General features: G+C 43.2%; 1 protein-coding gene across 1 annotated transcript in view; it reads right to left on the reverse strand.

The window, feature by feature from the left end:
* Nucleotides 1–11129: 11129 nt before the first annotated feature.
* The window catches only part of LOC146822497 (uncharacterized), a 48212-nt gene continuing 34166 nt past the window's right edge, over nt 11130–25175 (reverse strand). The window contains exon 2 of the mRNA XM_085613606.1: nt 11130–16665. Within this exon, the coding sequence (XP_085469732.1) occupies nt 13784–16153 (2370 nt within the window). The 5' untranslated portion in view covers nt 16154–16665 and the 3' untranslated portion in view covers nt 11130–13783. The remainder of the gene's footprint in view (nt 16666–25175) is intronic.

The following is a 25175-nucleotide window of genomic DNA, read 5'->3' on the forward strand; positions in this document are numbered from 1 at the left end:
AATCCAGTGACAAAGTGAGCAAGGGACTCACGTCTGAGCATACCCTGCCAACTTATGGCGAACAAAGCGGTACAAAAGGGGGTGGTGATGGACGGAGCATCTGAACCAATCAAACACTCACACCCAGTCAACAGATCTGGGTTTGATCCATCACTGTTCTTTAGCCCACTCTGCAACCCCAGTTCAGACATGGCCATATGCAAATCAGTCTGACCCTGTGCCTCATGGGAACAGTCCAGCCCGAACGGCCAAGCCATGCCTTCCCTGGACCGGAAACAAGCTTTCTAGGACCGGTTTCTGACATTTCAGCCGTCTTCAGCCAGGCTTGTTTGAATCCAGTGGCAAAGTGAGCAAGGGACTCATGTCTGAGCATACCCTGCCAACTTATGGCAAACAAAGCCGTACAAAAGGGGGTGGTGATGGACGGAGCATCAGAACCAATCAAACACTCACACCCAGTCAACAGATCTGGGCTTGATCCATCACCGTTCTTTAGCCCACTCTGCCACCCCAGTTCAGACTTGGCCATATGCAAATCAGTCTGACCCTGTGCCTCATGGGAACAGTCCAGCCCGAAATGCCAAGCCATGCCTTCCCTGGACCGGAAACAAGCTTCCTAGGACCGGTTTCTGGCATTTCAGCCGTCTTCAGCCAGGCTTGCTTGAATCCAGGGGCAAAGTGAGCAAGGGACTCACGTCTGAGCATACCCTGCCAACTTATGGTGAACAAAGCGGTACAAAAGGGGGTGGTGATGGACGGAGCATCAGAACCAATCAAACACTCACACCCAGTCAACAGATCTGGGTTTGATCCATCACCGTTCTTTAGCCCACTCAGCAACCCCAGTTCAGACATGGCCATATGCAAATCAGTCTGACCCTGTGCCTCATGGGAACAGTCCAGCCCGAAATGCCAAGCCATGCCTTCCCTGGACCGGAAACAAGCTTTCTAGGACCGGTTTCTGGCATTCAAGCCGTCTTCAGCTAGGCTTGTTTGAATCCAGTGGCAAGGTGAGCAAGGGACTCATGTCTGAGCATACCCTGCCAACTTATGGCGAACAAAGCGGTACAAAAGGGGGTGGTGATGGACAGAGCATCAGAACCAATCAAACACTCACACCCAGTCAACAGATCTGGGCTTGATCCGTCACCGTTCTTTAGCCCACTCTGCCACCCCAGTTCAGACATGGCCATATGCAAATCAGTCTGACCCTGTGCCTCATGGGAACAGTCCAGCCCGAAATGCCAAGCCATGCCTTCCCTGGACCGGAAACAAGCTTCTTAGGACCGGTTTCTGGCATTTCAGCCGTCTTCAGCCAGGCTTGTTTGAATCCAGTGGCAAAGAGAGCAAGGAACTCATGTCTGAGCATACTCTGCCAACTTATGGCAAACAAAGCGGTACAAAAGGGGGTGGTGATGGACGGAGCATCAGAACCAATCAAACACTCACACCCAGTCAACAGATCTGGGCTTGATCCATCACCGTTCTTTAGCCTACTCTGCCACCCTAGTTCAGACATGGCCATATGCAAATCAGTCTGACCCTGTGCCTCATGGGAACAGTCCAGCCCGAAATGCCAAGCCATGCCTTCCCTGGACTGGAAACAAGCTTCCTAGGACCGGTTTCTGGCATTTCAGCCGTCTTCAGCCAGGCTTGCTTGAATCCAGTGGCAAAGTGAGCAAGGGACTCACGTCTGAGCATACCCTGCCAACTTATGGCGAACAAAGCGGTACAAAAGTGTGTGGTGATGGACGAAGCATCAGAACCAATCAAACACTCACACCCAGTCAACAGATTTGGGTTTGATCCATCACCGTTCTTTAGCCCACTCTGCCACCCCAGTTCAGACATGGCCATATTGAAATCAGTCTGACCCTGTGCCTCATGGGAACAGTCCAGCCCGAACTGCCAAGCCATGCCTTCCCTGGACCGGACACAAGCTTTCTAGGACCGGTTTCTGGCATTTCAGCCGTCTTCAGCCAGGCTTGCTTGAATCCAGTGGCAAAGTGAGCAAGGGACTCACGTCTGAGCATACCCTGCCAACTGAGGGCGAACAAAGCGGTACAAAACGGGGTGCCTGATGGGTTGGTCTGACAGGTATCTGTGGGGCTCTTTTAGGGCTGGCTTAGGGCCAAGTGGGGCAGCTTTTACTGATAACTTCCCTGATATTACCACAAGCATTGCCTGCAACAAACACACATGCATGCAGTCTCTTGTACCTTGCAAAATACCCACACAGGGTGTCTTTACAAGTTCAAAACTGGCCTAAATTGCAAACATGGGCAACTTTTTAGCGACCTGGATCACTAATCAGGGCCACTTTTATGTTTGTGGCCAGACCTACTTTTTGTCCCAGTCCGACCCTGGTAATGAGAACAGTTAAAGTGCAGGGTAGCGTGTTTACTGCTGCTGACTGAAAACAGCACCATCTGAAGCCCGCCCACAGTGGTGCATTAGCGGCTCAACAATTGCAACATTGAAGGGCTTCGGCTGGAAAAAACAAGCGGTGTCGCCTCTACAATCTGTGATTCTGAGCAAATCACTTAATCTCCCGGCAAAAGAAAATGAATGTGAACAGGTTTCCAGTGGCAGAGAAAAAACTCATAAGGTGTACAATGTCAGCTCACATACTTTATTGTTATTTGGTCAGTTTAACAGTAAGAGGGTTCATATTTCTAATAATCAGTCACATTACACATACAAGCAAACAACAGAAGCGTACATCTTCCTACAACTAAGACTAATGTTACATGTACAGATCTAGTGCTGCGCAGCCAAGGCTGCCAGGTAACATTACACATACAAACAACAGAAGCGTACATCTTCCTACAGCTCAGGCTAATGTTACAAGTACAGATCTAGTGCTGCGCAGCCTAGGCTGCCAGGTAACATTACACATACAAACAACAGAAGCGTACATCTTCCTACAACTAAGACTAATGTTACATGTACAGATCTAGTGCTGCGCAGCCAAGGCTGCCAGGTAACATTACACATACAAACAACAGAAGCGTACATCTTCCTACAGCTCAGGCTAATGTTACATATACAGATCTAATGCCGCGCAGCCGAGGCTGTGAGGTAACATTACACATACAAACAACAGAAGCGTACATCTTCCTACAGCTCAGGCTAATGTTACATGTACAGCTCTAGTGCCGCGCAGCCGAGGATGCCAGGTAACATTACACATACAAACAACAGAAGCGAACATCTTCCTACAGCTCAGGCTAATGTTACATGTACAGATCTAGTGCCGCGCAGCCGAGGCTGCCAGGTAACATTACACATACAAACAACAGAAGCGTACATCTTCCTACAACTAAGACTAATGTTACATGTACAGATCTAGTGCCGCGCAGCCGAGAATGCCAGGTAACATTACACATACAAACAACAGAAGCGTACATCTTCCTGCAGCTCAGGCTAATGTTACATGTACAGATCTAGTGCTGCGCAGCCGAGGCTGCTAGGTAACATTACACATACAAACAACAGAAGCGTACATCTTCCTACAGCTCAGGCTAATCTTACATATACAGATCTAGTGCTGCGCAGCCAAGGCTGCCAGGTAACATTACACATACAAACAACAGAAGCGTACATCTTCCTACAGCTCAGGCTAATGTTACATGTACAGATCTAGTGCTGCGCAGCCAAGGCTGCCAGGTAACATTACACATACAAACAACAGAAGCGTACATCTTCCTACAGCTCAGGCTAATGTTACATATACAGATCTAGTGCTGCGCAGCCAAGGCTGCCAGGTAACATTACACATACAAACAACAGAAGCGAACATCTTCCTACAGCTCGGGCTAATGTTACATGTACAGATCTAGTGCTGCGCAGCCAAGGCTGCCAGGTAACATTACACATACAAACAACAGAAGCGTACATCTTCCTACAGCTCAGGCTAATGTTACATGTACAGATCTAGTGCTGCGCAGCCGAGGCTGCCAGGTAACATTACACATACAAACAACAGAAGCGTACATCTTCCTACAGCTCAGGCTAATGTTACATGTACAGATCTAGTGCCGCGCAGCCAAGGCTGCCAGGTAACATTACACATACAAACAACAGAAGCGTACATCTTCCTACAGCTCAGGCTAATGTTACATATACAGATCTAGTGCCGCCCAGCCAAGGCTGCCAGGTAACATTACACATACAAACAACAGAAGCGTACATCTTCCTACAGCTCAGGCTAATGTTACATATACAGATCTAGTGCCGCACAGCCGAGGCTGCCAGGTAACATTACACATACAAACAACAGAAGCGTACATCTTCCTACAGCTCAGGCTAATGTTACATGTACAGATCTAGTGCTGCGCAGCCAAGGCTGCCATGTAACATTACACATACAAACAACAGAAGCGAACATCTTCCTACAGCTCGGGCTAATGTTACATGTACAGATCTAGTGCTGCGCAGCCAAGGCTGCCAGGTAACATTACACATACAAACAACAGAAGCGTACATCTTCCTACAGCTCAGGCTAATTTTACATGTACAGATCTAGTGCTGCGCAGCCGAGGCTGCCAGGTAACATTACACATACAAACAACAGAAGCGTACATCTTCCTACAGCTCAGGCTAATGTTACATGTACAGATCTAGTGCCGCGCAGCCAAGGCTGCCAGGTAACATTACACATACAAACAACAGAAGCGTACATCTTCCTACAGCTCAGGCTAATGTTACATATACAGATCTAGTGCCGCGCAGCCGAGGCTGCCAGGTAACATTACACATACAAACAACAGAAGCGTACATCTTCCTACAGCTCAGGCTAATGTTACATGTACAGATCTAGTGCCGCGCAGCCAAGGCTGCCAGGTAACATTACACATACAAACAACAGAAGCGTACATCTTCCTACAGCTCAGGCTAATGTTATATGTACAGATCTAGTGCTGCGCAGCCACGGCTGCCAGGTAACATTACACATACAAACAACAGAAGCGTACATCTTCCTAGAGCTCAGGCTAATGTTACATATACAGATCTAGTGCTGCGCAGCCAAGGCTGCCAGGTAACATTACACATACAAACAACAGAAGCGTACATCTTCCTACAGATCAGGCTAATGTTACATGTACAGATCTAGTGCTGCGCAGCCAAGGCTGCCAGGTAACATTACACATACAAACAACAGAAGCGAACATCTTCCTACAGCTCAGGCTAATGTTACATGTACAGATCTAGTGCTGCGCAGCCAAGGCTGCCAGGTAACATTATGCATACAAACAACAGAAGCGTACATCTTCCCACAGCTCAGGCTAATGTTACATATACAGATCTAATGCCGCGCAGCCGAGGCTGCCAGGTAACATTACACATACAAACAACAGAAGCGTACATCTTCCTACAGCTCAGGCTAATGTTACATGTACAGATCTAGTGCTGCGCAGTCGAGGCTGCCAGGTAACATTACACATACAAACAACAGAAGCGTACATCTTCCTACAGCTCAGGCTAATGTTACATGTACAGATCTAGTGCTGCGCAGCCAAGGCTGCCAGGTAACATTACACATACAAACAACAGAAGCGTACATCTTCCTACAGCTCAGGCTAATGTTACATATACAGATCTAGTGCCGCGCAGCCAAGGCTGCCAGGTAACATTACACATACAAACAACAGAAGCGTACATCTTCCTACAGCTCAGGCTAATGTTACATATACAGATCTAGTGCCGCGCAGCCAAGGCTGCCAGGTAACATTACACATACAAACAGCAGAAGCGTACATCTTCCTACAGCTCAGGCTAATGTTACATGTACAGATCTAGTGCCGCGCAGCCAAGGCTGCCAGGTAACATTACACATACAAACAACAGAAGCGTACATCTTCCTACAGCTCAGGCTAATGTTACATATACAGATCTAGTGCCGCGCAGCCAAGGCTGACAGGTAACATTACACATACAAACAACAGAAGCGTACATCTTCCTAGAGCTCAGGCTAATGTTACATATACAGATCTAGTGCTGCACAGCCAAGACTGCCAGGTAACATTACACATACAAACAACAGAAGCGTATATCTTCCAACAGCTCAGGCTAATGTTACATATACAGATCTAGTGCCGCGCAGCCAAGGCTGCCAGGTAACATTACACATACAAACAACAGAAGCGTACATCTTCCTACAGCTCAGGCTAATGTTACATGTACAGATCTAGTACTGCGCAGCCAAGGCTGCCAGGTAACATTACACATACAAACAACAGAAGCGTACATCTTCCTACAGCTCAGGTTAATGTTATATGTACAGATCTAGTGCTGCGCAGCCACGGCTGCCAGGTAACATTACACATACAAACAACAGAAGCGTACATCTTCCTACAGCTCAGGCTAATGTTACAAATACAGATCTAGTGCTGCGCAGCCAAGGCTGCCAGGTAACATTACACATACAAACAACAGAAGCGTACATCTTCCTACAGCTCGGGCTAATGTTACATATACAGATCTAGTGCTGCGCAGCCGAGGCTGCCAGGTAACATTACACATACAAACAACAGAAGCGTACATCTTCCTACAGCTCAGGCTAATGTTACATGTACAGATCTAGTGCTGCGCAGCCAAGGCTGCCAGGTAACATTACACATACAAACAACAGAAGCGAACATCTTCCTACAGCTCAGGCTAATGTTACATGTACAGATCTAGTGCTGCGCAGCCAAGGCTGCCAGGTAACATTATACATACAAACAACAGAAGCGTACATCTTCCCACAGCTCAGGCTAATGTTACATATACAGATCTAATGCCGCGCAGCCAAGGCTGCCAGGTAACATTACACATACAAACAACAGAAGCGTACATCTTCCTACAGCTCAGGCTAATGTTACATGTACAGATCTAGTGCTGCGCAGCCGAGGCTGCCAGGTAACATTACACATACAAACAACAGAAGCGTACATCTTCCTATAGCTCAGGCTAATGTTACATGTACAGATCTAGTGCTGCGCAGCCAAGGCTGCCAGGTAACATTACACATACAAACAACAGAAGCGTACATCTTCCTACAGCTCAGGCTAATGTTACATATACAGATCTAGTGCCGCGCAGCCAAGGCTGCCAGGTAACATTACACATACAAACAACAGAAGCGTACATCTTCCTACAGCTCAGGCTAATGTTACATATACAGATCTAGTGCCGCGCAGCCAAGGCTGCCAGGTAACATTACACATACAAACAGCAGAAGCGTACATCTTCCTACAGCTCAGGCTAATGTTACATGTACAGATCTAGTGCCGCGCAGCCAAGGCTGCCAGGTAACATTACACATACAAACAACAGAAGCGTACATCTTCCTACAGCTCAGGCTAATGTTACATATACAGATCTAGTGCCGCGCAGCCAAGGCTGACAGGTAACATTACACATACAAACAACAGAAGCGTACATCTTCCTACAGCTCAGGCTAATGTTACATATACAGATCTAGTGCTGCGCAGCCAAGACTGCCAGGTAACATTACACATACAAACAACAGAAGCGTATATCTTCCAACAGCTCAGGCTAATGTTACATATACAGATCTAGTGCCGCGCAGCCAAGGCTGCCAGGTAACATTACACATACAAACAACAGAAGCGTACATCTTCCTACAGCTCAGGCTAATGTTACATGTACAGATCTAGTACTGCGCAGCCAAGGCTGCCAGGTAACATTACACATACAAACAACAGAAGCGTACATCTTCCTACAGCTCAGGTTAATGTTATATGTACAGATCTAGTGCTGCGCAGCCACGGCTGCCAGGTAACATTACACATACAAACAACAGAAGCGTACATCTTCCTACAGCTCAGGCTAATGTTACAAATACAGATCTAGTGCTGCGCAGCCAAGGCTGCCAGGTAACATTACACATACAAACAACAGAAGCGTACATCTTCCTACAGCTCGGGCTAATGTTACATGTACAGATCTAGTGCTGCGCTGCCAAGGCTGCCAGGTAACATTACACATACAAACAACAGAAGCATACATCTTCTTACAGCTCAGGCTAATGTTACATATACAGATCTAGTGCTGCGCAGCCGAGGCTGCCAGGTAACATTACACATACAAACAACAGAAGCTTACATCTTCCTACAGCTCAGGCTAATGTTACATATACAGATCTAGTGCTGCGCAGCCAAGGCTGCCAGGTAACATTACACATACAAACAACAGAAGCATACATCTTCCTACAACTAAGACTAATGTTACATGTACAGATCTAGTGCTGCGCACCCACGGCTGCCAGGTAACTTTGTAAAGGCCCCTGAATATCTCTGGGGTGAGAATTGTGAGACAATAAGTATCTGAAGACTCTGGACTGCTCACAGGACGTGGTAGGATCTCTAAGCCAGCTCAGTACCCCTTGCTTCCTCCATTTGATAACAACCCTGCCCTTAGCCAGTAAAAGGGCAATGGCAGTAAGCTTCCGGGATGACTTGGGGACTTCCTTTACATATCCAAGCAGGCCCACCATGGGGGAGGTGACGAGCTCGGCAGAGAGAATAGCCTTGATTGCCGCCAGCATGCATATGTCTGTGGTCACTGCCAGGCCATCTGCAAGAAATTTGCATTTGTTGCTCTACACATCTAACAAGTAGAGTCCAAAGCTAGCGCGCAAGCAACAGGGAAATTGTTCTATGTATATATTCCAGCAGCCTAAGTCTAAATGACCTGCTGGGGGAAATATCTCTAATCTGTTGGCAGCATTACATCCACTTCACTTATATAATCTCATGGCCCAATTCTTGTCTTCATGCTTAAATCACCACGTGCACTTTATCCAAACTACAACTGTACATTTGTGTAATCAGCTTTGCTGGGCCAGGGATCGCAAGGACCAAACTGAGGAGATCCCAATCCAATGGATCATCTGGAATTTCTGGGAATAACTCCATCATACAGCATCGAAGTTGGTGATATGTCGGAATAACCTTAGCTACGAAGGCATCACATTGCAAGCATTCTGATAGCAAATGATTTATTATTGAAGGTGTCCCCCAATGCTACCAGGTTTTCAACTACTCAGCTGTCTAATCGCCCGAGCGTTAGGTAATTCTCCTCTCGGGTTATGAAGCAGAGGGAAGTTTAGCGAATGTGGCCTTTCCTTCACCACAAGTTTAGCCAGCCTGTCCCATGCCCAGAAAACGACCATACGCACACCTAATTGTAGGCCTCTGTGGTGGTGGAAGAAGGCTGGCCGGTGGCTACGCAGCTAGGGAAGAAAGATAGAAGAGAGAAGACCGCCTTGCCTGATGCTCCTATGTTTTGATTTTGGAGAATACAAATTGTTGACTTATTTTCTTGCCTTGGGGGTAGTGTATAGTAGAGTGATGCATTTGAGCACAACTTTGCCCATTCCCATCCCTTCTATTAGTGTGGGTAAGAAAGGCAATCAAGCATCTACTCCCCTTCGCCTCACCACTGGGCAGTCGTATGCTTATCTAGCAATTTACCTTCACTGTCCACTGTGCCACAGAAATCCAGCCTTTTTAGGTTTAATACAGCTAGTGTTGGTTAGGCTGAAGAACTCACATATTCTAACTCTAGCGATGATATCTCTTGCTCTGGGCATGACATTCTATCTCTTAACGATCTTAATATCCTGTGACTTTAGATATGCATTCACCCCTAGTAATGGCTTTAAACATTTCCCACCGCATAGCCCCAGAGGCAACCGAGCCCTGGTTTACCATGAGGTAAGATAAAATTGCTTGGCTGTTTTCTGTTTAAAGACAGGGGTATGACAGAGTGAGGGGAAGTGGCTGCAAACCTGTCTCTTACTTTACTTTTAAAAAATGGGGTTGTCATAGTTGAGCCATACTTATTGAACCCAACAACCACACACCAGACCTCTCCATCACAGAACTTATCCAGAGGCCTGAACTGTAAGCCTTGATTAACCAACATGGCCACTTCCTTAGCTAAGGAGGAAGAGTGAAAGAAGTACAAGCTCCAGCTATTGGCAAAATGATTAGCTCTCACAGAAGCAGCATGCGACACCCACCTAATGTCTATTGAAGTACACAATCACCATTCGAGCCTTGTGGTTGTCATTCACACCGCTCACATTCCAGATAAGTAGCCTAATCTTACATTCAGGGCTTGCTTCAGTCATATGTGTTGTGTCTGTAGTTTTCACTCCCTCTTCCCTCTCAGCTCTTCTGTCAGATCAGAAGCATTTCTGACATCAAACCCCTGTGCCACCTGTGTTCTACTAACTGCACTCCCAATCATTCCCTACCCACATTGCATGAGTAACCTTACCAGAGCTTCACAGTCTAGCCTCGGGGTGGCTAAACTGGCATCAATCACATTGTTGTACAGACTCAAGTGATGCTCCGCAGTGTTAGATATAACAGTAGTGTTAGAAGCCTGTCCTTCTTGCATATCGATCAGAGATGAAACTTGTCTTGAGACTGTGGGTGGTTATTCGAGGATTAGTAGCTGGTGAGTTGTGTATGGGGGAGACCTTTGCTAACTCACACACTGACTGCCTCCCTCTTTTACAATATGTATAGCACAAGAGCAAGTCTTGCTCACTGTGGAATTAACAACAGTTCACCTTTCATGAACGAGTGAAGAGAAGCTTCCAGATTTTTTATAGTCTCTATCCAAGTGTCAATGTCTTCAAGATGGTGAAACAACGACCTATCAATTGCCCCCTTTTGTCCATTCACGGACTGCGGATTCATCTTCGTATTCTTCCCGCTGCGGCTCTTCAGTCACCGGATGGGCCTATACAGATCAGTAATATGTCTTTTATCATTTTTACTAGCTGGGAGCCCAGTCAGAGAGCAGGTCGGATGGGAGTGTGGTGCAATGCTGTTGCATTTGTCATGACAGTTTATCTTTATTTATTTATATGCAGAGTTTTTTAAAGCTCAAACATAAACCCATCAGGGTATCAAGAGTACTCTACATATAGCAGTCAGGTCATACATGCAAGAACATACAATGCAAGAGGGAACATGCAGGGAGCAATGATGATACAAACACGGGTTGTTTTTTTTCTATTGCATGGGCATAGTCTGAATGGACATTCGAGCGCTTAGCAACGGTATAAGAAAGTTTGCAGTGTTCAAACATTTAGGAATGCATTCGGTACTTTCAGCAGATGTTCATTTTATTACAGATGAGCATGTTTAACAAATACACCGTACAGAAGTAGAAAGAATACAATTGTTGCCTACATGTGATATAGGAGATTATAATCACTGCTGCAAGTAGAGGCCTCTTACTCAGATTGTCCAGCAAACTGTCTATCAACGTCTGTGCAAATGGTGGATGCTCCTGTCCCACATGAAACCATAACCCTAATGCACACATAATTTGGGGGCTGCAAACCTCTAAGGCCAGTGGCATCCGACTTCCAACCGACCCCAAAACTCCACTTGTCATCTCCAGGGCAGGATTGCTATTGATAGAAAGGAAATGTCAACAATAAACAGCAAGAACATAACATCCTAGATAACAAACTGAATTTCATTATCAGAAATGTCCCTAAAACTGTGCTTACAAGCCCTAGAGAAAGCCTTGCAGAACAAATATCACTTTACTGAGTAAATAGGCAGAGTCAGGCCTTATCACAAGCTGGCCAAAATTGTCCTTATACTACAGTAGGCTGGGAACAAGGGAAAACATTTAGCTGTTGTTTTCTGTAACATTTGCATTTTGTCGAAGTTTAATGCTCTCTGGAGTTGGCATATTTTAATTAGGCCTGGGCAGTAAATTCTGTTCCGCTCACCGAATTTGCGGAATTTGGGTAATTTTGCGTTCTGCGGAGAACGCGGAATTGCCAAAAATTCCGCGAACTGCAGCTTTGCGGAATTTTTTGCTTGTTAGCATTTTCAAAATGCGTATTCACGAGATATTTCTCCCCGAGCACGCAAACAGCATTCGCGAACAGGAAAAAAGCATCGCGAACGGGCGGAACAATCAATTCCGCGTGTTCGCAGAACTTTGCGTGTTCGCGGAGATTTTTTATCAGTTCGCAGAGCTTTGCGTAGCGTGACTATGCAAATTCCACCCACCCCTAATTTTAATCTCTGCGGGATGGGGGTAAGGTGGGACCTTTTCTTGATTAATCCTTTGGCACCTACGATGACAGCCACTATTGCTGTTCCTTTGTGCCACATTTTTTCAAATATTTTGTCCCCCTACATCTGTGTGAGGTGTGGATTTTTTGACATAGCAACTGATGACGTTTCAAATGAAAGGCTTCAATATAAGTACATCTTAAACGCGGGGGGCATTTTGATACCTTATCGGAGAGCGTTTGGTAGGAAATGCTCTTCCACGTTTATATTATTCAAATGGCTTCTCCCCGGTGTATAATTTCTGATCAAGCGTTAGCTATTCCTTTGTAATGAATGTCTTGTCACACTGAAGACAGATATAGTTTCTCTCTGGAATACATGTTGACACATCAGGCCCCTACTGTGAGAAAACACTTGCAAGAAAAAGTTGTTTCTGCCAATGTGGACTATCTGAGCAGCACCTGACCAGACATATTGCTTCAGTTACTTCCCAGTGTGGATTTTCAGATGTTGCATTAATAGTCCTTTCATAATGATTGCTTTATCACGTTTAGAGTCGCTCCTGTGCGGATGACAGGTGTCCCACTAGTAATGACTTTTTGATGTTGCATCAGCTTTGCCTTTGTAGAGGATGCCATCCCATATGGTGTGCAGTGATATGCATTCTCCACGATCATGACTTTCTCCTCTCTGTTGACTTACTGGTATTGTATGAGCTGTGCCCGGCCAACAACTTATTTGTCACATTAAGTACATTTATATCGTCTATCCCTAGGGTGAGCTTTTTGACGTTGTGTTTGATCTTTCTTTTTTAACAAATGCCTGTACATATTTGTTGTGATATGCGTTCTTCATGTCATGACTTTCTTCACTTTGTGAACTTTGATATTACGTTAGCTGTGCCTTTCTAATAACTGCTTTGTTGAATTCAGTGCAGTCATATCATTTCTATTGCATGTGATCTTTCTGATGTCATGCGAGGTTGCATTTTTAACAAATGAATTGTGACAGTAAGTGCATGGATGTGGTTTCTCCCCTGTGTGGGCTTTCTGATGGTTTGTGCTGTGCCCATGTAATAAATGTCTTGTCACTTCTGTACATTCAAGCGGTTACTTCCAAAAATACTTTGTCACATTTTGTACATTCATAGAAATTTTCCTCAGTGGGGACTTTTTGATGTTGTTTTAAGTCTCCCTTGCTAATAAATGCCTTACCTCATTCCGTGCAGTCTTCAGTGTGGACTTTTGATGTTGCGTTAGCCCTCCATATCTTATGAATATATTGTCACTTTCATTAAATGTATGTAGTTTCTCACCTGTGTAAACATCCTGATGTCATTGATTTTGGTTTTGTAATAAATCTTGTCACATTCTATACATTAAAATGATTGTTCCCTAGTGTCGATTTGTTGATGTTGCGTTAACTTATTCGTCCTGCGGACTTTATTACATTCTTAGCATACATAGGATTTCTCTCCATGTGGATTTTCTCATGTTGCTTTGGCTCTCCACTTGTCTTAAATGCTTTGGCATGTTCTGTACATTGATATGGTTTCTCTCCAGTGTGAACTTTCTGATGGGCAATTAAATTTTGCTTTCTAAAAATACAATGTTACATTTAGTTCATTCATATGGCTTCTCTCTATAGTGTATTTTCGATGTATTTTTTTTACTTTTATTTGCAGTAAAGGCCTTGTCACACTCTGTACATTGATATGGTTATCCCCCAGTGTGAATTATCTGATGTCGTTTTAGCTGTCCATTTGTTGCAAATGCTTTGTCGCACTCTGTACATGGATATGGCTTCTCCCCAGTGTGGATTTTCAGGTGTTGTTTCAGATCTCCATTTATTATAAATGCCTTGTTGCATTCTGTGCATTCATATGGTTTCACTCCAGTGTGGATTTGTTGATGTTGCTTTAGCTTTCCAGTTGTTACAAAGTCTTTGTCACACTCTGTACAATGATATGGTTTCTCCCCAGTGTGGATTTTCTGGTGTTGCTTTAGCTCTCCATTTGTTATAAATGCCTTGTCACATTTTGTGCATTTGTACGGTTTCTCTCCAGTGTGGATTTTCTGATGTTGCTTCAGCTCTCCATTTGTTATAAATGCCTTGTCACATTCTGTACATTTATTTGGTTTTTCTCCTGTGTGAACCTGCTTATGTATTTTTAAACTTTTCTTTGTAATAAATGCCTTGTCACATTCTGTACATTTATGTGGTTTTTCTCCTGTGTGGATTTTCTGATGTAGCTTCAGGTCTCCATTGGTTATAAATGCTTTTTCACGTTCAGTACATTCACACGGTTTCTCCCCAGTGTGGATTTTCTGATGTAGCTTCAGCTCTCCATTGGTTTTAAATGATTTGTCAAATTCAGTACATTCATACGGTTTCTCCCCAGTGTGGACTTTCTGATGTTGTTTTAGCTCTCCATTCGTTATAAATGTTTTGTGACATTCAATACATTCATACGGTCTCTCCCCAGTGTGGACTTTATGATGTCGTTTTAGCTCTCTATTTGTTATAAATGATTTGTCACACTCCATACATTCATACAGTTTCTCCCCAGTGTGGACTTTCTGATGTTGCTTCAGCACTCCATTTGTTATAAATGCCTTGTCACATTCTGTACATTTATGTGGTTTTTCTCCTGTGTGGATTTTCTGATGTAGCTTCAGGTCTCTATTGGTTATAAATGCTTTGTCACATTCAGTACATTCATACGGTTTCTCCCCAGTGTGGATTTTCTGATGTAGCTTCAGCTCTCCATTGGTTATAAATGCTTTGTCACATTCAGTACATTCATACGGTTTCTCCCCAGTGTGGACTTTCTGATGTTGTTTTAGCTCTCCGTTTGTTATAAATGCTTTGTCACATTCAGTACATTCATACGGTCTCTCCCCAGTGTGGACTTTATGATGTCGTTTTAGCTCTCTATTTGTTATAAATGCTTTGTCACACTCCATACATTCATACGGTTTCTCCCCAGTGTGGACTTTCTGATGTTGCTTCAGCACTCCATTTGTAATAAATGCCTTGTCACATTCTGTACATTTATGTGGTTTTTCTCCTGTGTGAACCTGCTGATGTATTTTTAAACTTTGCTTTGCAATAAATGCCTTGTCACATTCTGTACATGCATTTGGTTTCTCTCCAGTGTGGACTTTCTGATGTTGCTTTAAATCTCCATTTCTTATAAATGCTTTGTCACATTCTGTACATTGATATGTTTTCTCCCCAGTGTGGATTTTCTGATGTCGTTTTAGTTTTCCATTTGTTATAAATGCTTTGTCACATTCAGTGCATTGATGTGGCTTCTCCCCAGTGTGAATTTTCTGATGTCGTTTTAGGTGATAATTTTTTATAAATGCTTTGTCACATTCAGTGCATTGATATGGCTTCTCCCCAGTGTGGATTTTCTGATGTTGTTTCAGATCTCCATTTGTTATAAATGCCTTGTCGCATTCTGTGCATTCATACGGTTTCACCCCAGTGTGGATTTGTTGATGTTGCTTTAGCTTTCCATTTGTTACCAATTTTTTGTCACACTCTGTACATTGATATGGCTTCTCCCCAGTGTGGACTTTCTGATGTTCCATTTGGCCTACATTGGTGATAAACACCTTGTTGCATTCAGTGCATTTATACGGTTTCTCTCCAGTGTGGATTTTCTGATGTTGCTTCAGCGCTCCTTTTCTTACAAATGCTTTGTCACATTCTGTGCATTTATACGGTTTCTCTCCAGTGTGGATTCTCTGATGTTGCTTCAACTCTCCATTTGTTTTAAATGCCCTGTCACATTCTGTACATTTATGTGGTTTTTCTCCTGTGTGAACCTGCTGATGTATTTTTAAACTTTGCTTTTTCATAAATGCCTTGTCACACTCTGTACATTCATATGGTTTCTCCCCAGTGTGGATTTTCCAATGTTGCTTTAGGTTCTCCTTACTTCGGAACACTTTATTACATTCTGTACATTCATTTGGTTTCTCTCTAGTGTGGACTTTCTGATGTTGCTTTAAATTTCCATTTGTTATAAATGCTTTGTCGCATTGTGTACATTCATATGGTTGCTCACCAGCATGCATTTGTAGATGCTGCTCTAGATTCTTCTTCCTTCCAAACACTTTATTACATTCTACACATTTATATGGCTTGTCCTCTACGTGGACACTCTGTTACTGCATTAGTTCTTTCATTTCAGAGAAAACGTTTCCACAGTCAGTCCATCAATATGACTTTTCTCCAGTATGAAGTTGCAGATGTCGCACTTACTCTTTCTCTGCCGAATAAATGTTTTGTGACATTCATACAGTTTCTTTCCTGTGTGTTCTTTCTGACACCATGTTATCTCTTCCTTCGGTATCAGCACCTCATAAGGTATGTCAGTGTGGTATATCTTCTATGTATATCATCTGATGCGTAAGACCCAAGTACAGACCTCATTGGGCAGTTTTGGTTTTCTGTTGTAAAAAACATATTTTGACGAGGCACTAACCTTCAAGAAAGGAGATTTCGAGGTATTCTGTTTTACATCACTTCCTACACGAGTGATGTTTAATGGCTTTATCGTTTTCGTTTATCACTGCAGTTATTTCACCTGTTAGATTAAGAAAAAGAAACACTAAATAAGCTGAAATGCAGAGTCCATCACAAAAATCTATTGCCATTTAATTGTCCCTATTGTTAAGTAAGGTGAAGAAATTCTAGATTATACTTTCAATGAAAAAATGCAATCATCAGAGTTAGGGTATACACACCTCCCATGGTCCGTTTCTATCGAGGAGCATGGACTCAAGGAGAAACCAAGACACCAGAGAAGGTTGCTTTTAAAGTGAATGAGACCCTCTCCCCTATGACAAACTACAATGTTAAATTCATAGCGACAAGATGCCTCCTTAGTCCAGGGAATGCTCCTATTATCACGCTGCCAAGACGCTTCGGCATTCGTTGCGCTATATAAGTATTTATCCTATCCTATCCTACCTAACAAATAATACAAGATGGAGCCTTTTCCAGTAAATGGACCATGCAACACAGAGCATCACAATAACGGAGGAAAACATAAGCAACAGCTGCAAGGGAGTCCTTTATACTATCAGAGAGCCTGGGCTAGGACCCGGACAGGAAATCTGAGCATCCTCCACATAGTGTAACTCCAGAGATCCGAGGCTCTGACCAGATCTACTCAAGGAACAGGAGGTTTACAACCATTTTAAACACACATTGGCAAAGTCAATAAGTCTCACCTTTTAGGGGTATAGGCTTTTCCAATGTGGAACAACATTAGAAAAAAAAGAAAAACAGAGGGGCTGTGATGAGGCTACTTTTGCATCATTCGGTAGGTTGGAAAAAATGTCTCCACATATGTGCACACCTACAGATTGACACATGCACAGTTTACCGTGTTCAGTCTTGTTTTGCGTAGATTTAGATACCGTATATAGGTTTCCCGATTAACGTCCTTATATAGGCACAATTCGCATTGCCCATATTTAGGCATAGAAATCCTACCCTTATTTAGGCATTATCCATGCTAACCAAATACAGGCATGGCCACCTACATCTGTCTATCCACGTCCCTTCTTGTTTATTCAAGAAGTTTCTAGTGACCTCTGAATTAGCTGGCACACACAAGTAATTAAGTTTAATGTACTCAGTAGAGACATACTGACCTCAGTCCTATGTCAAAACTATAGTGTATATTATTCCAATGAGCAGAGCCTATCAGGGATATAGGAACTACACTACATGGCACCCAACAGTTTGGTAAGGCACCAATTTAACGCTAGATACTGAAGTAACTCAGTCATGCTTTTCTCAGAGACCCCTACTCATAGTACTCCATAAGACGTCTGGAGTGGGTATGGATAATATCTACCATAGCTGAGTAGGACGAAAATCCTATGTATTAGCTTTTCGGTTTGTTCAACGTTGAAGGATACAGTGTTCCAAAATATCGTGCACCTTATCTTTGTTCCCTTGAAACTTGCTCTGCAACTTTCATTAAACAATGACAGAAGACGGCATTAACAACGAGGCAGTACCCGACAATGTCGTAGTAGCTTTTGATTATACAGGTTTTAATGAAACCGATGAAAATGCGATAATCATCGCTCCAAATTTAAGGAGAGCCATCACTCTAAAACTTATAAAACATGGCCTAACACCAAGAGGTGGTAGAGCAGTTTTTGTGATAGAGGCATATGCAGCTCACCAGACAGAGGTATTGTACTCATGGATAGTATTCCCTGAATCACATCCAGTAACTAAAACGCTTCACTTCTACAAAGAAGATGATCCACCCGAGGAATATATTCCTTTCGAGGATATTGAAATTCCACTCACATACCAGGAGCATGATCTCTGGTTTAAAGGCCCCCTGAAACATTCAAATCACATTACCAGGCTTGGTCCACTAGGTAGACCAGGAGCGACATGGACGATTTTAGCCAGTTATACACCTGACATTGAAGAAATTACAGATCTAGAATTACTTGCTCAACTCAAAGAGTTAATCAAAATTTATAGACAATTGGTTCAATATGTCACGCGGACTTTCACAGTCCAACCAACAATAGCTATTCCAAGACAAACGTCTCACAAGGGGAAAGCGCTAAAAATCACTCCACAGACTTTACACACAGTCCTGGGTAAAATGCCCACAAAACATAAGCAAATTCTGTTCTGGATAGCTCAAAAAATTACTCAAATTGAAGCAGTATTTCATAATACTAGCCCTTATGAGAAACAGAATTTTAACAATCTGTTTACCAGTGGGGATCACACCACATCTGGAAGACCTTATCACTTGGGGCACAGTCTTTGCTGCTATCTATATTAAAACACATGGTGTTCAGTCTATGGCGGAAACACCTGATGTCCTGAAACAAATTCAAAACGAATACGGGGCAGAGCCTGCTCTGAATTTAGGTATGAAGTTACTTAAAAATTTCGACCAGGTCTCAACAATAATATGATCTAATATTAAAGGAGAAGCAGCATCAGTGGCAATCCGCCAGAAATTAAGGGAATTTGATGTAACAGAACAACCACAAGAATTAGCCAGAATCATTGAAAAATCCTATGAAGAATTAGGCAGAGACAGTTTGGGTGGTAAACCAGTTAAACCACAACTGCATGGAGGTCCTGAGAAGGACTTTATTAAACCCAATGCTACCTCTTCAAAAAAGAAGTGGGAAAATAACAAACAAGATTCAAAAGAGAAACATTCTAAAACCCGAGGTAGGTCTCCTCAAAAGGAGCCCTCTGAAAGGAGGTACAACCTTAGGAATAGGGATAATTTGAGAAAATCTAACAGGTATGAAGATACTGATACACGTTCCTCTCGTACTTTTCAGATATCGTCACAGACATCCGAAAGAAGAGGACGGTCAGATCAAAAAGAAGAACGCGTGAAGTACAAAGAGGATCAACACGTTTAGAAAAACAAACCAAAACCTCAATTCTCCAAGAAGAAGGTAGCAGGTCTGAAGATCAGACATGCCGTGGATTCTGAGAACACAACTCAAGAACAGAGAATGGGCTCAGACAATGCTGGACAGTGCAGCAAAAGTAACAATAGCTCACCAGAACCTGAAGGGACTTCTGGAGACAGTGGACCTGAATGAAGACATTCAAGTTCAGACTGTAGACACCAGGGTTAGTTCTCCACATAGGTTATATGAAATAACACTCCAGATGGAGGGGGACATACCAAGAAAAGTGAAAGCACTCTTTTGGGAGCATCTTTCAGAGGGTTATGATATACTTCTAGCAGAACAGTACAGGCCACCAGAATTTGTCAGGGAGTGCCCACATGGCGAAGACATCATTATGCCAGCCTTCTCCAACCATGTTCCAGTACATTTAAAATATACTTATGCCAGCAAATGGGCAGTTGCCCAAGCCCCAGCATTATACAAAAATCATGTAGGACTGCACAGAGGCAGTACCCAATTAAGCAAGAAGCTAAAAACAGGTCAGGGAGATCTTAGATCAACTTGAATACCAAGGGGTGATTGAAACGTGCACCTCATTAATGAACAATCCTTTGTTTCCTGTTTTCAAACCAGGCAATACATATTGTCTAGTTTTGGATTAAAGACACCTAAACTCTTGTTGTAAAACATTAGCAGGTCAAAATGCACATAGTACAGCATTAATAAATAACATTGAGCTTAAAAAACTATAAAACCACTTTAGATATTTCTAACGGTTTCTTTTGTCAAAACATAGCACCTGAAAGCAGGTATTTGACAGCTTTCTCAATAATGGGGACCCAGGGTCAATTCTGTCATCTCCCACAGGGATTCAAGAATAGTCCGGATTTATTCTCAGCAATGGTAACAGAGTTACAACAAATTTATGATGACGAGGCATTGTCATATGTCGATGATATCTATCTGACAGACGATGACCTGAACAGGCACTTGAACAGGGTGAACACCATTATACTGGGCTTCGCCTCTGAGGGTTATAAATTCAATTTAAAATAATCAAGAATTGCCCATCTCCACGTCCTTTTTCTAGGATATGAACTATCAAGTGAAGGCAAAAGCCTGGCAGCCAACTTTTTAGAAAAGTGTGCCCTGCTCCAACCTCCATAAATGATGAAAAACTTTGTTGATTCTAGGTTTCCTGAATTTTGGAAGAACATACATTCTAAACTACACAGAAAGGTTTAAACCTCTCTACGAATTAATCAAACCTGATTTTAAAATCACACATTGGACACAGGAACACACAGATATCCTGCGTTCACTTCAAGCGGACATGTAAGCAACAAATCACCATTATACTGGGCTTCGCCTCTGAAGGGTACAAATTCAATTTTAAAAAAATCAAGAATTGCCCATCTCAACGTCCTTTTCCTAGGATATCAGTTATCAAGTGAAGGCAAGAGCCTGGCAGCCAACTTTTTAGAAAAGTGTGCGTTGCTCCAACCTCCAAAAACACTGAAAACTTACAGTCAATTCTAGGTTTCCTGAATTACGGAAGAACTTACATTCTAAATTACACAGAAAGGATTAAACCTCTCTACGAATTAATCAAACCTGATTTCAAAACAGTAAATTGGACACAAAAACACACCAAAATTTTGCGTTCACTCCAAACAGCCATGTTAGCAACAAAACATTTGCAAACACGCGTAAACGTATGCAACTTAGTGGTCCGAATCATTCCGGGTCAATGCGGATTCACCTACTTAACTTTTAACGAAGGTGAAAAAGTACCAATTGCATACAAATCACATTTGTGCACGCAAGCAGAAATAAAATTTAAAATCAACAGAAAAAATTCTGACAGCAGTTCAAACCGCTATAGCAAAAGAAAGAGCCCTAGCACAGGGGAAACACATTATGGTCGTAACTCCTGTACCAGCCTTAGAGGCAGTTACAAAAGCGAGCATTCCGAATGCAAAAGCTTTACATCCAAGATGGATACAATGGGTTAATTCACTTGCTGCAACTGATGTTGAATATGTTTTTGATCCTTATTTGAAAACACAAGCATTCCTGCAATACGAACACAAATGTCCTCTGCCTACTGAGATTCTCCCTCTTGACCAGTTCAAATTTATAATTTATACTGACGGATCTGCACAACTCGCTACGGGGGGTTGCAAGCTTATAGTGCAGCATGCGCAATCGTTAAAGGTCGTATGCGCGATGGCAAATTTAGACCAATGGTCACAAAAACGCAATCTCTAGGAGATTGTACAGCACAGCGAGCTGAACTACAAGCATTCAAAATGGCACTTGAAAATACGGATCGCGAATTCCCCACACTCATAGAGTGCGATTCTTTTTACTGTGTTCAATCATATAATGAATATTTACAGAACTGGCTTCAAAATGGTTTGAAAGATGCAAATGGTGGCACAATCAAGCATAAAACGCTTTGGAAACAAGTTGCAAGACGGACTACCAAACACTCACGTGATACACACGCTGAGTCATCAATGTGATGGCGTTCACATTGAAGGGAATTCATTGGCTGATGAAACCGCGAAGGGGGCTGTGCAAACAGGTTCCGTAGCTGCAATCACTCGTTCAAAAACAAAAATAGACAGTGAAATAATACCGGCTGTCAATGCTTCAAGCAAAGGCAGCGGTGCAGCGTTACCTAAAAAGTTTCCACTCAAATACTCATATACAATTGATGCGAACAATGTTCCGTTTGCTCGAATCCCTGGGGTGGGGGATAGGGTAATACTAAACATGGAACTTAGATTAGGACTAATCCTAGCAGCACATGAAGGGATCGCCTGCGCTCATGCAGGTGTTTCTGCCACAGTATCGTTATTAAAACAGAGATACTGGTGGCCAGGCATTAGGAAACAGACCAGAAACTATGTTTTGGACTGTGAAAAATGCCAGAAGATGAAAGTCTCAACTGTGAAACGTCCTGCGCAGACACCCCTGTTAATCTCAGATAAACCATTAGCGTGTGTTTACCTGGACCACTGCGGTCCCTTACAAAGGGATGGTAACTAGAAATATATCATGGTCTCAGTGGATTCACGTTCAAGGTTCCTTTGGATGTGGCCTCAGCGCTCGGCTGATGCTCGAACTGTTATGAAAGATTTGCGAGTCTTTATCGGCACATATGCAATTGGCACACTACACTCTGACCAGGGTCCTGCGTTTAGCTCTCGAGCTTACAAAGAAGCCATGGCCAGTTTGGGCGTAGCATTGCGGTACTCTTCTCCATTCCATCCTGAGGGTAATTCTGTTGTGGAAAGAAAAAAACGGGACATAAAGAAGTCTATAACAGCTAGGGTATTAGGTTTGGGTGATGAGTGGGTCAAACATCTTCATGGGGTCCAACGCTCATTAAACAATTTGCCAAGAAGTTCTCTAGGGGGTGTCACTCCATACGAGGTCCTATTTGGGACAAGAATATTGATACCGGACCTTGACATGAAAGACACAGTGGTGGAAAATCAAAAGTTTGATATCAAAGATCGTTTGGCTGTTTTACAGGACTTAAATGAACTAAGATCAAAACAAAGAAACGTGTTCCTGAAGCCAACCACCACTGGGGAAAACAACTGTCCCTGCAAGGCCTGTCTGGATCCCAAAGCTTGGTGATCTAGTCAGAGAAAAGATCGCGGACAGGAAGGAATTTGGGCCTTCTTACAGACAACCAGTACCTGTCCTAGCAATCCACGGATCAAGAACAGTACTTTTGCCGCCCCTTGCTGGTAAAAAGGATAAAAGATTTGTGTCCATTGACCTCATCAAACCACACTCTGTAGCCGATACTAAGCAGTAGGCCAAGGGGACTCTGACAATGTAGCAGACGCACTCCTCTAGCTACAATCCAAGAGGTTCAAACTGAGAGACTCATCACCTTTGAAGATTGTACAGTGAGAAATGAAGGACTATGCAACAAAGCCATGGAACTCGTCACTCTTGAGATCCAAATAACAGTTCGTCCTGATACACCAGTCTACAACGAAGTAACAAGTGATCAACTGGTTCCAGCGATTTCAACGAATCCTGATGCAATTCAAACCATTGACAGAACTGCCTCTGGCTATTTCATTAACTTTGATACATTTTCTGAGGATCCCAGTGAACCTGAAACGACACCAGCACAAAGAACTTTCAAAGAAAAAGAAACAGACTTTTTTCATCTCCTGAAAAAGACTTACCAGGTTTCACCATGGATTGAACTATGGATTGTTTTGGGAATATTCTTCTTTCTACTTTGGTTATCTCTGGTAATAACTCTAGGTATGCTGATAAATGGAAGATATAGTCAAATGGACACAGCAAGTAAAAGAGTGAACTAACTTCTCCAGCCACACAAGAGAAGCAAGAGACTTGTCAGCAGTGAACATCACAGCCGTTACTATACCAGATGGTATAGTTTGGGACAGACAGAATATGGCATTTTTTGCCCATCGGAACTTTTGAAGATTCCACACTTATTTAAAATTTCTTTAAGTGACTTTATTACCTCTAGTACCTTTTCTGATGATTGGGACTTCGAGACTGTTAATAGCATGATGTCTGATCTAGAAATGTCTGCAGTATTCACAAATCATGAATATTAAGAGGGTTCATCAGACTATGAACAAATGTATTGTTATAACTATTTTGTCCATCATTTCTTGCATAAGACTGCAACACCTAGAAATGTATTTATGTATAACCAATGGGAACATTGTCCTACTCCTCTAAAGGGTAGCTCAAAAGCGTTTGCAAAGAAATTTCCATATTTTTCAGGGTTAAACTTGTGAAATCCAGAAACGTTTTTCTTTAAAAATGTGAACAAGACAGGAATGAAAAAAAGCTTAACCAATACAAAACAGATTTATTCTGCAGCCTTTTGTCAAGAATTCCTGTCATGCGAGGGGAAGAAAACGGTAACCAGCGAAAACGGACTACATCTCCCAGGATGCTTAGCGGTTGAGAGGTTATGTAAACAGGAGAGCTGTTACATAACTCCAGGAAAACACTCCCTTATGTAAACAGGAGAGCTGTTACATAACTCCAGGAAAACACGCCCTTATGTAAACAGGAGAGCTGTTACATAACTCAAGGAAAACACGCCCTTATGTAAACAGGAGAGCTGTTACATAACTCAAGGAAAGCACGCCCTTATGTAAACAGGAGAGCTGTTACATAACTCAAGGAAAACACGCCCTATAAAGGGAGGAACCGGGAGGTACAACGCTGTCGGATATTGTGTTTACACCGACGTACCTGCTTCGTGAAGAGCAGTGTTCCGGAGAGGTGCTCCAGTAAGGCAAGAACGGAGGTAGGTCGAGTCGTTACTCCCTGGGCCGTGTCTTGCCCCATCGTCACCTGTGAAGGACCCGGAAGCTCTACCGGTCAACCATTGAGCTTCGCTTTTTGACTCGGCTGAGTCAAAGCGCAGTGGCGCTTTTGCTGGTTGGAGTCGTAACTCCCAGCCAGACCAGAGATACAGGGACTGCCAGCTGTAACGCACACCAGGAGGTGTTTGCCGCGTTACAGACTCGGAAGTCCACAGGATCGATCGAGCGGCTGCTCTCGGTTCAGTCTTCTTGCTATTTGATTGGGGTATCGGTGACGCATCACCAGGAGGTGACTCCGCGTCCCGGTGCAGTCTGAG

This window comes from Triturus cristatus, chromosome 6 (assembly GCF_964204655.1).
Source record: "Triturus cristatus chromosome 6, aTriCri1.1, whole genome shotgun sequence".
Classification (NCBI taxonomy): domain Eukaryota; kingdom Metazoa; phylum Chordata; class Amphibia; order Caudata; family Salamandridae; genus Triturus; species Triturus cristatus.